This window comes from Schistocerca gregaria, chromosome 4 (assembly GCF_023897955.1).
Source record: "Schistocerca gregaria isolate iqSchGreg1 chromosome 4, iqSchGreg1.2, whole genome shotgun sequence".
In the NCBI taxonomy this organism is placed as follows: Eukaryota; Metazoa; Arthropoda; class Insecta; order Orthoptera; family Acrididae; genus Schistocerca; species Schistocerca gregaria.
In genome coordinates this window covers 308,824,316-308,836,415 of record NC_064923.1, presented here as the reverse complement: position 1 = coordinate 308,836,415, position 12,100 = coordinate 308,824,316, and the positions used below count along the sequence as shown (strand labels likewise).

Here is a 12,100-nt window from a genome sequence, read left to right as displayed (position 1 = left end):
CTCAACCAAAGTTACAGTTCATATGCTTTAACAGCACTTTGGTGTTGAATTTCGTGCGGTTCAAGGTCAGATAGTGTCTGATTTAACATAATTTATGCACAGATAAATGGTTAGTCACATACTGCTCTCAGTTGGCGTGCAATGATTTGATTCTTTGAGTGGGGTAATCTAACACAGGCGTACTTGAACATAACAGCTAGCGTGTGGAGAATAAATCATTAACATATCCATTCATCACTCCGTCCTTCTATACTGTAATTATTCAATATAAATAAAAACACAGCAGTGTGACTGGCCTCGAAAATTTCAAAGCGGCAGCCAACGAAGTCATGGCCGACCGACGGTCTTCTGGGATTCTGAAAGGATTATTCTGTGTGTTGTTCTCCCTTGTTGTGCAACGATCGTATTGTGCTACCCACAGGAACTGAAGAAGCGACTTCAGCGAGTTCGTCGGCACAAAAATCCAAACGCAAAGTCTCGCACATGTCTGCTCGCCCGAGAGGATCTCTCAAAGCTTCATTGGACTGTTCTTGCTCATCCATCCTGCAGCGCACATCTGGCATCTCCATACTTCCATCTGTTCAGCCCAAAGAAGGATGCTCTCCACGGGAAGCAGTACGTGGATGATTGGGAAGTTATTGATGCAGCAAGCCGTTGGCTCCGACGTCGAGCAGTTGAGTGGTGTCCTGCGGGTTCACAGGCCCTAGCAGTGAGATGGCATACGATGGTCGCATTGAACGGAAATTATGTTGACAAATAAGATTTTGTAGCCAAAAGACTGGGATATAATATAGTGTGTTGGAACCTTGAATAAAACCAACCTGCTTTCAGAAAAAAAATGCGTGTCGATACAATCCTCGAATATTCTTAGATTAATTATTTAATACTGGTTGTTGAAACTTTGTAAGTAGGCTTCCTCTGGGTAGTTGTATCCATCTTCAAGTGTCTGCCAGTTTAGTTTCTTCGTGATCTCCATGATATTCTCCACAGCTGAAACAAAGCTGTGACCATTCGTGTTGCTCATTGGATTTGAGGAATTCAAGCGTATTGCGGCACTGAACGCAGAAATATCAAGCAAGATGCATTTGCAGCTTCACACGGTCAGCTCGCAACGCGCACATGGGTATGGGACATAGTAGGTCGCTGGGAAGGATTTCTCCGCTCATCTGTAATAATTTAACGAAAATACAAAGACACTGTGTCCGAGTTACCCAAAACAAGTTTTGTATTATCTGGGTGTTTTACTAACATGTGCAGACTTAGAATCTAAGGTAACAGTGAGTGAAAGAATAAGCCTCATGAAACTAACAAAATGACTTTACTGCGAAAGGAAAACAAAACGATAGCAAAAATAAATGCAATCTGCACAAGGCAGAGCAAATCTGTCAAATAAAAATTTGCTTTTCGTTATGATTGAGCACTTGTTACTGTCCGTTATGTGGTCGAGACGGTGATGCTCGAACCTGTCGCTCCTTAGGTCATCTACTGAGTAGGAAAGGTTCCTGTATCAACAAGAATAATCTAGTGGAATTGCCATTTTTCGCGAGACATGAGTTTCGCCTTTTTCTTTTATAAGGTTAGAAGCTGAACTAATGAATTAAAATTTGTGCCAGGTGTAATGGTTGGCACATCTGCCTAGTCAGCAGGAGACCTACGTTCGTGTCTCAGCCTAGGCATAAATTTTAGTTCATTACTTCAGCTTGTATCCTTATCGAACTTGTAACTTTCAACTTGTCTCGCGTATGGTGAGTTGGGTTCATGTCAGCAGATACCGCAACTCACTGAATTTGGTTGATTCTTTACTCCTCGAGGAAGGCGTTCAACGGGTCGATTTGTTGAGCTACTGCATTTTGGTGTCGGAAAACAGGCCTATCGACGAAATGTTGACTGTAGGTCTATACATTTGATTAGATTCCTGTCCTGATATCGCAAAGCTCTCGAATGACTCTAGTAATGATTACGGGCATCTGACGTCCGATCCAGAACCTTACTGGATCCAACTCCCAGTTGAATCCATAGGACGGCATCCATGAAACTTGTATTCGTACCTGACCTCAACTTCTCAGTGGAGACAACCTGACGCCATTGATCAAGGGTCCATTACAGGTATTGTCTCAGAGTGGCACTGGGGCTTTGTACTGTCGTTCGTTATAGCGCCCAGAAGCCAATCTGATCGTGTGGGGGAATGTTGCGTACTGGGTCGACACAGACTCTAAAAAGGCTGTGCACAGTCCTATCGCATTCTCCTCGGGTTACTGACGAGTCACAATTTGAGCCAACGAATGTCACATGGGAGCCGTAAGAACGCAATGAGGAACAGGATTCCAACGAGTGATCGGGGGGGGGGGGGGGGGGGTGAGAACCTGAGATGTAGCATAAAGGGAGACAGAGAACCAATAATGCTTTACAACAACGGATAGCGATGCGGACCATACGCCAACAGAGAACGCCAAATTTTAAGTGCAAGGCCCGTGCTACGATAAGAGAACGACAGTAGCTCCGCTAGTGGCCTGGCAGTGAACTTCGATTTCGGGAAAATATGGGTAGCGAATATTTTAATTGTGGCCACTTTGGGTCCTAGTACTGCTCCGCAAGCTCGTCATACGATACCAGTATTGATGTCCTAGCTAAACGCGTTTCCACGCTGCACCAATTTATAACGTTACGCAAAGCTAATCTGTAGCATACACGCGCATGCGCCGACGCTCGAACAAGGACGTCGCATGGAAAACAAATACTGCGCGTCGAACACGTATAGATGTGACTATCCTTTGAGGTTCAAACAAACGCATTAATAGTCTCATAGTTATTAGGTTTAAATCTGACAGTATTTTGTCAACAAGGAAGTTCGATCGACGAGCGAAACAGTCGTTCTCACGTAAACATTCGATTTGTTTGTTTTTCAACCTTGAATACTGTACCGGTACTTGTTCTACCAAAAAGTGACAGAGGTGTCCATAACTATAAAAATAAGTATCTGGTAGGTACTCATACTAAAAAATTTCCGACAGTAAATTCTACCTTCTACTGTAGCGATAGCTAGGAGAAGGTTTGTGTGAAAGAAAATTTTTGGAGAAGCTAACGGAAAAGTCGGAAATTAACATCAATTGCTGCATGTATAAATTACAAGATTTGTGTGAAAGAAAATTTTTGGAAAAGCAACGGAAAAGTCAGAAATTAACATCAATTAAATTATCATCAGTGAATAACGGCTCGACCGATTTGGTTGATTTTTGTCTTTGTTGTGTTCTAAACTGTCAGGACAAGGTATGTATAAAAGAAAATTTTTGGAAAATCCACCGTAAAAGTCGGAAATTATTATTTTTTAAACTGTTGATGGTGATGGTATTTTTGGTATGAAAAAGAAAATTTAAAAAATTCAATTGGGTTTGAAAGTTCTGCTGTCACATGTTTTCATCACAAAAATTACGTATGTAATATATGAAGGGATAAGGTTGTTCCGAACATCTCGTAAAGTTCTTGACCGATTTATTTCAAATTTTTACACGACACCTTAATGATCGTTCAGACGAAATATAGGCTATATATTTTGTAATATATGTAATATAACATATATATGTAATACATAAAGGGAAAGCGTGGTTATCACAAATCTCGAGAAGTCTGGACCTATTTACTTCAAAAATTTTCATGATACCATAACTAACATTGGACGGACATAGGAAGGTAGGCTATATATTTTTGTAATCCATGTAATATATAGGTACATATACGTGTAATAAATAAAGGGAGAAACATTGTTACTTTTGCGAGTGGAGGCCGAAATGCACGCGTTTTAACTCACACAGGCTGGCGTGAGGAGGGAAGGACTATACTGACGTGAGGGCTGGAACATGACAAGGAATGAGAATTCAGAAAGCGGACGTAATTAGTTTGATACTTAACTTTAATCAATTAATGATGAACGTCGTTCTTGACGGTACATGATTCACAATATTATCTGTTCAGAATACAATCTTGAAGATAGTCATTTATAGTAACTGAATGTGGCGCCTTGCTAGGTCGTAGCAAATGACGTAGCTGAAGGCTATGCTAAACTGTCGTCTCTGTAAATGAGAGCGTATGTAGACAGTGAACCACCGGTAGCAAAGTCGGCAGTACAACTGGGGCGAGTGCTAGGAAGTGTCTCTAGACTAGACCTGCCGTGTGGCGGCGCTCGGTCTGCAATCACTGATAGTGGCGACACGCGGGTCCGACGTATACTAACGGACCGCGGCCGATTTAAAGGGTACGTAGCAAGCAAGTGTGGTGTCTGGCGGTGACGCCACAGTTACTACAAATCTCGAAAAGTTCTTGACCGATTTACTTCCAATTTTTACATGATACTCAAATGAACTTTCAGATGGAAATGGACATAGAGAGGGGGAGCAGGTTATGCAGAGAGAGATGGAGGGAGGAGGAGATGTACATGACTACTGATCATTTAGACAGGAATGGAGATAGATTGGGGGTGGGGGAATGTTATGCAGAGAGAGATGGGGAAGGAGGAGATGTAAGGATCTACTGAACATTCAGACAGAAGTGGACATAGAGTGGGGGGAGAGGAGCAGATGGACAGAGAGAAGGGGCAGCAGGTCATGCACAGATAGAAGGGGGGAGGAGGTGATGTACAGAGCTACTGAACATTCAGATGTAAGTGGACACAGAGAAGGGGTCGAGGAGACGGAGAGAGAGAGGAGAAGGAGGTTATGCCCAGGGAGATGGTGTGAGGGGGAGATGTACAGAGAGAGAGGATGGATGAAAAAATGGGCAGAGAGAGGGAAGAAGCAAGAAATTTAGTATGTATATGTAATTATCATACATACTAAGCAACTGAAAATCATTGCCGTGTTCACTAGTAGTTATAAAGTTTTTATTGTACGTCCCTTCAGCATTAATTAAATGTATTTTCTCTTTCTTCCAGAAATACATTGTGACGACAGAACGTTCGGGAGATCTTCATGTATATGTCCAGGTAAGTAGTTTATCACTTCTTCATCTTCTTCTTCTTCTTCTTCTTCCTACCATTAATGTAGTCGATCTCATCGCCTGAACGTATAGACTTGGAATGGCAATTGGTGAAATGCAAATTAATTTGCTGTCTTCGGTCAAATTGCCCGACACGATATCGAATGTGGACCATGAGAAACTGATAAGTTTAATCATAGAAGGAGTTTTGGCATCCTAACGTAAAAAAAATAATGATCGGCATATAGTTCGGAATATAAGGACCGAAATGGCAGTTTTATTGGTAACCACAAGTAGGCAAAATCATTATCTGGAATTTAAGCCGTATATTATAACCACAAAAAATAACCTGTTCAAGTGAGAAGTGTGACGTATCTTATGCATAAAGTCACTGTAGTGGATCTTTTTTAAGCTGTGGTAGGTGGGCATTAGTTGTCCACCGATTATTGTTATTACTGCTCCCTGGCGGTTTCATGCCCGTACGGCGGCGATTCTATTGCTTGACGGGGTCTGCAAAATGTGGTGTATGTGTTCCTACTTTCCAGTGTTGTAGATGTTCAGAATATCGTATTCTAATCTTTATGCTTGTCTTTCACAGATATGCCGAATGACAGTTTTGGAAAGTTAATTAACATTTGTCTGCACAACTTCAATTAAATTCTGTAAAGCAGGGTGTTTGTAATCTTGTCCTTTAAGGTCACCAAGAATCATCTCGAGTATGTGACAGAACGTTTTCTCCTTCAGCTCATATATTCGTTAAAGCTTATCTGGTTATTCCGATGGCTGAGGACAGAATGTACAGTGTTTACCACCTTCTTTTTTAGACAGGTATAGTTAGTTCATTCGCATGCATTTAGCATCTTTTTAATAGCAAAATCCGTATTACAACACTCGTCCCTAAGCACAGAGGCGTCGTGGTTTCCATCCCAACCCATAAGGTTAGAATCTAACCTACTTCATATATAGAAGAAATTCTAACCTAACCTAACCTCCCTGATACCGCCAAAAATTGACGGAAATCGGTCGCGCTGTTACCAATATGTCGCACGACGTTATCGGGCGACCTTTGGCGACGAAGTCCCACACCCATTACTCGTGCCACGGTGAACGCAGCCTTCGACTGATACCGACAACGGTCGTCAGACGACTTCGAGAAATCGTTCGATAGCATCGGCCGACGTATTGGTAACAGTGCGTGCAGTTTATTTCGACAATTTTTGGCGGAGTGAATCAGGTTAGCTTAGTAGCTTGGGTTATAAACTTTTCTTTGTATGAAGCTGGTTAGATATAATCTCCTAGGGTCGAATGGATACCACGATATCTCTGCGCTTGGAGGCGAGAGCTGTAGTGCGGCTTTTGCTTTAAAAAAAAAAAAAAAAAAAAACGCCGAATGCATGTGAATGAGCTACGGCGTGTCTATTTCGAAAAGAATGTTGCGAGTACTAGACACTCTGCATTCAACTACTGGAAGAACGAGACAAGTTTTAGGAATATTTTAGATGACAGGAGAAACGTTGTTGCATACTCGAGATATTTACAGACACACTATTTCGCTGTATTTATTTAAAATTGTGCAGACATAAGTCAGTTGTAACCTTCAATGACTGTAATTAATCATGCATATGAAAGACAAGCATAAAGTTTAGCTTACGAAACTGTGAACACGTGAAGCACTGAAAAGTGAAAATTTACACCGTACAACACATTTTTGCAAACCACTTCATTTAACAGAACTATCACCCTATTGGCATGTAAACGGGAATAAGCAGTTTGTAAACAGGTAGTGCCAACCTACCACAACCCAAAAAGGATTCGCTACAGTGACTCTAAGCATAAGATTCGCCACCCTTCTCAGTTGAACAAATTGTTTCTGAGGTCAGAATTTACACCTAAAATTTCGCCTACTTGTGGTTTCCAATAAAGATGCAATTTCAGTCCATTGATTGCAAATTATATCCCGATTATGAAATGTTTCATCCCAGGGGTGCCACAGACTACCTTCTTGGACTAATCTTATCAGTTTCTCACTGTCCATCTTTCGTGCGTAAGAGCGCCAATTGATTTGACCAAAGAAAACAAACTGATTTGAATTTCACCGATTGTCGTCCGGAGTTAGTACGTTCGGGTGATGAGATTGACTGCATTGTGACAATGCACGTTGTGGCGTACTGATTTGAAAATATCGGCCAATGTTGGCGACGGCGAAATCCACCGGTAAGGTGGAACCGTGATTGCAACTTACGCAAGGAACTGCCATATTTTCTTAATTGTGTAAATTTTGCTCTATGTGTGATCTTATTGCAACTGTATGTATATTGTATTTTCTGCGGCGGTGATTTGAGACAAGCACATAACTGTCCTAAGCGATCATGGGAAACCTCCGAAAAGTATAACTTAGGTAGGCCAAGCGCACCAGCCACCGTTGTTAACCAGGCTCATATTCCTGTCTCTCTAGCTAGCGCATTGACCGTTGCATTGTATGAGGAGGTCCAGAACAATCTTTCATAATATCACTTACCTCAAAAGCGATTTGACATTCAATCAGCTAGTGAGAGGGACAAATACACGAAAAAAAAATCAAGATAGATTCAGACACATTTTGCATTGTAGAGAAAATTTTTGTGTGTGATCGTGTAGATAATAATAAAAATCTGAGTACAGCGTGTCAATGTCTAGAGGCAAAGAGCTCATGTCGGAGCACAAAAAATGCGAATATTTTCAATTTTTTTAAAAGACTAACTGGAAAGTAGGGTACCAGCTGCCTCATTCTACCTTCCTCAGCACCTTTAAAAATTTTTCCAAAGATTTTTGGCATGCGAAAATACTCGCGCTTTTGTTTTTAACATGCAGCTCATGTCATACTCCAACAAGCTACTCTAACTGTAACTCACAATCGTTAATCCATCGCTTAAGTCGCTCATACCCATCCACTCCCAGCTGCCCTTTATCATTCACATATTCTGCTCAACTCTCTGTCATTATCTCATTGTGTCTCTCTGTCATTGTCTCTGTGTCACAGCCACAGTCTCCTTCGTTATGTCCTATTACTACAGTCTCCTCTTACTCTGACTGTCTCCCTATTGCTCTCTTACTGCTACTATCTTATTCATTCCTTCCGACTGCTGTCTCTTTTCTCTGTCTCTCATTATCCCTCGTTCTCCCCCACCTCCACTTTCTCCTTCTATTTATTCCTCTCCCCCCTGGCACAGTCTCCTTCACTCTTTTCCTAGCACTATTGTCACCGTCAACTGTGTTCCATCGCCACTATATCCCTCTCTTTTTCTCACACTGCCATTGTCTCCTCCGCTCTTTCTGTACCACAACCACTGTCTACTATCTTCTAGTATTTATTACTTTTCCGTCTATTTACCACAGCCAGTACCTCCTTCACTCTTAGCATAAAAAGCAGGAATATATTTGCATGCTAAAATTTTTGGGAACATTTTCAGTTATGATGAGGAATGTAGAATGAGGCAGCTGGTACCCTATTTTCAGTCAGATTCTTTTAAAGAAAGTGGAACATATTCGTATTTTTTGTGCTCTAATAGGAGCATTTTTCCGCTGGTTCCCTTCTGTGCCCCGCTGCAGGAGGGTATGGAACTCACATGAATCGAAATATGCTTGTAGTAAATGTGTGCACTTTGGGTAGTGTGTGGAATTCATGTCAGGCTGTTATCTGTGTCCAAAGTTAAAGGGGACATGAGGCTTATTAAAATAAACTCACTGTGAATTCTTAAAAATAAAACATGAAAGAAGAAAAAGATCTGATATGTCAGTACACAGCAGGCGTAAACTTTTGGATCGAAATACTGTTACGTGTCTGACCCACACTGCCTACCAGTGAGGTTAGGCAGCTGTCCACCACCCTGGCCATACTATGCCTCCTCCTCACCCCCACCCAGTCGCCACTCCCATCATGCACTGGTGCTGCTGCTCGTAGTGTTGTTTCAGTTACCTGAGACTGCAGTCATGTGTGTGAGATGCATTTGTGTCAGTGTGTGTGCGTATGTGTGTCTATTGTTGACGAACACCTTAACGGCCGAAAGCTATAATTGTGAGAGTCTTTTTCTTGTGCCTATCTGCGACTCAGCATCTCCGATGGTTAGTAACAACTTTACTTCTCATAATATTGTTACATTCCATTTTGGATATCCATTGTTTGATGTTAGAAAAGTTACAAAAAATAACAACATTTTTATATATAAAATAAAAATGTATGTATGTTCCTCATTGCCTCCCTATCCCCTTGATCGATTTCAACCAAACTTGGTGCACAAATCATTTACTATCTGGAAAGAAGCACTGTATGAGTAAGAGACACCTACTTTCCACAGGGGTTGGGCTGAAGGTGACATTGAAGTATAACTCGAGAATGCCTGGAGCAAATTTAAACCAAATTTGGTATACACATAACTAATTTTTTGTATAAAAGTAATGTGGGTGTACCATAGGGATGGGAATATGTATGGGGGTGAGGGAGATGATATGTAAAACTGTTCTACAACAAACAGTTGGTATTTCTTTCCTGAATTCAGTCGAATTGAAATACTTTAGAATTATAATGTCTCATATTTGTGTGACAGCCAGGTTGCAACAATGAGTCCTGCAGAGAACCAAGAATTTTGTAAATGTGTTTCTGGATCGAAGATCATGCCATACTGCTGACTGCCATAGATAAATTTAACATTCTCTGTGGAGTTGTATGATGTAAAACCACAAAGAATCAGACTTATATGTGTGCAATATATGTGACGTATGCATAAATATAAATGGGTGAAGTCGTTGGTGAAAAGCTAGTTACACACAAAATATGTACAGCTACTAGGCTGCAGCGTCTGTATCGGAAGTTAAATTTCCTTTGGATATGTGTAAGGACCAGCAAGTGTTATTTATTTGTGATCTTAATAAAGTATTAATTTATTTCATCTCATGTGGTATTTACAGTATAAAACAATTGACTGTTCAATGACCACGTCTTACTAACTGAACATGAGATGAACACTACAGTTTTTCCAGTACATTGGGTATTTTCACTCAGATATGTGTTATTATTTATTAAAATCCATATAAATCATACCACATTTCATGGAGGTGTAGCACATAATAAGTAGCTCCTAATACTAAGAGGGAGTTTTTGTACGATATGGTGTTAAAGTTAACATTCCACATTAATGCTAAGGCAATAGATAATAGAGATAATTTCATCAAGAAGATTCAACAATGTTCTGGAAAACCTGAAAATGCTATATTTTAAAATGCCTCATTGATGTTGAGGTAACAAATAATGGAGCCTTCACCCAGTGTAAAAAGCATAGTAAAAGAAACGAGCTTTGGTTGGTTGGTTGATTTGGGAGAGGGGACCAAAGAACAAGGTCATCGGTCCCATTGGATTAGGGAAGGATGGGGAAAGAAGTTGGCTGTGCCCTATCAAAGGAAGCATCCTGGCAGTAGCTTGAAGTGATTTAGGGAAATCATGGAGGGCATGGGTTGGACTGTTGTCCTCCCAAATGTGAGGTCAGTGTGCTAACCACTGCACCACCTTGCTCAGTCAAAATCAGCTTTACCAAGTTGAAGAGAGAATCCCAGCATTTGCCTTGCAGGGCTTATGGTAATCTTTCGCCAAGAAACGGACATCAATTTATTTTTAATCATGTTTTACGTTTGTTATTGTCTGTTGACATGAGGTTACATACACCTAGAAGGATCATAAATCATAGTGTAGCAATCTGCAAATACCTTGTGTTAATAAAAAGTGGATATTGTGTATTTTTATTTCAAGTTCAAGAGCTCATTTTTCCTCTGGCTTTTTCTAAAATTATACATCCTTTTAATTGTATTTTCTTAAATCATTGGATAATTCATGTATTGTATGTGTTCTGTTTCTCTTTCTAGGGTGATCTCAACCAGCAGGCAAAGAAAGCAGTATTTCTTACTGTGCACGACTTAGGATGCAACCGTAAGTACAATGCCATTTAAATCCACTACATGAAATGTTTGGGACTTTACATTGCTTTTTAGACAACAAACAATGAGACAGAATTGCTGGCCAATACTTACTTCCAGGTGGTGAAATATCAATACTGCTGACAGGCACATATAAAAATATGTTACATTCTCTTAGCTTTAGGAACTAATAGTACTTTCTTTTGGGGAGCACAGAGGGACAGACTGGAAAAGGTTAAAAAGAAGGGCCAGTCACTAACATTCAGGATGAGAGAGACTCACCTGTATTGAGCACAAGGAGAGACAAAGCTGAAAGCAAGTTTAGTTTAGTACGTTCCATGGATCATAATTGTGATTTCTTGCTACTACATGGAACGAGCCAGTTTACAATAACAGTACACTACCTCTGTGTAAACATGACAATATACTGGCCATTTGCATAATTGTCTGAAGATATCTTTCTTGTGTATACAGTGATTTATACTTGGCATTGTTAAAACACACACACACACACACACACACACACACACACACACACACACACACCATACAAAGTTGTAAGGTGCATTTTCTCTGGATCCTTGAAAATTCATTTTTGCAATGTATAGGTAGAATCAGCCCAAGGCAATAATTTTCTTCATTTCCTGCGACACCCATCTTCAGTGGAAAACATAGGTTTCTTCTCATTAATAACAAATTGGTCTTTGAAGTGCAATTTTATGTGTGTGTTTGATAGGGTTCACAGATTAGTCTAATGTGATTTTTTTGTGTAAGGAAGTGTATTACCAGGGACAATAAAACATGAAGAATAATCAGTAGGCCTATTCCTGTAGGCACACCTATGAACCAGCGTGTGGCACTTTTCACAAAAAGTATTTAATGTAGAAAACAGCTGCAGACAACAAAAGAATGGAATTTTTGTTTTTGTTTTCCACATTTTCCTTGCTGAATTTTCCCCATTTCATGTGCTGCCCATGCCATCTGCTTGCTACTGCTACACATTAGCATTACTCAGCCACTATTAGAGTACTAGTTGTTCTCTATGTCTGACTGTCTCTGCTAATACAGGTCACTGAATATGATACTAGAGTAATTGGGAACTTTTCTCTTGAATTGATGCATCCAGGAAGAAGGAGAAAAAAGAGAAGAAACACTTAATTTTCAATGAAAAACATTGATTTTTTTGCCA

The 12,100-nt window shown here is 40.3% G+C and overlaps 1 protein-coding gene across 3 annotated transcripts in view; it reads left to right on the top strand.

Moving 5' to 3' along the window:
* The window catches only part of LOC126267000 (uncharacterized protein ZK1073.1), a 556,825-nt gene that overhangs the window by 513,367 nt on the left and 31,358 nt on the right, over positions 1–12,100 (top strand). For all 3 annotated transcript variants that reach the window (XM_049971758.1, XM_049971759.1, XM_049971760.1), the window contains exons 2-3: positions 4,925–4,975; positions 10,861–10,924. In XM_049971758.1, the coding sequence (XP_049827715.1) occupies positions 4,925–4,975; positions 10,861–10,924 (115 nt within the window). The remainder of the gene's footprint in view (positions 1–4,924; positions 4,976–10,860; positions 10,925–12,100) is intronic.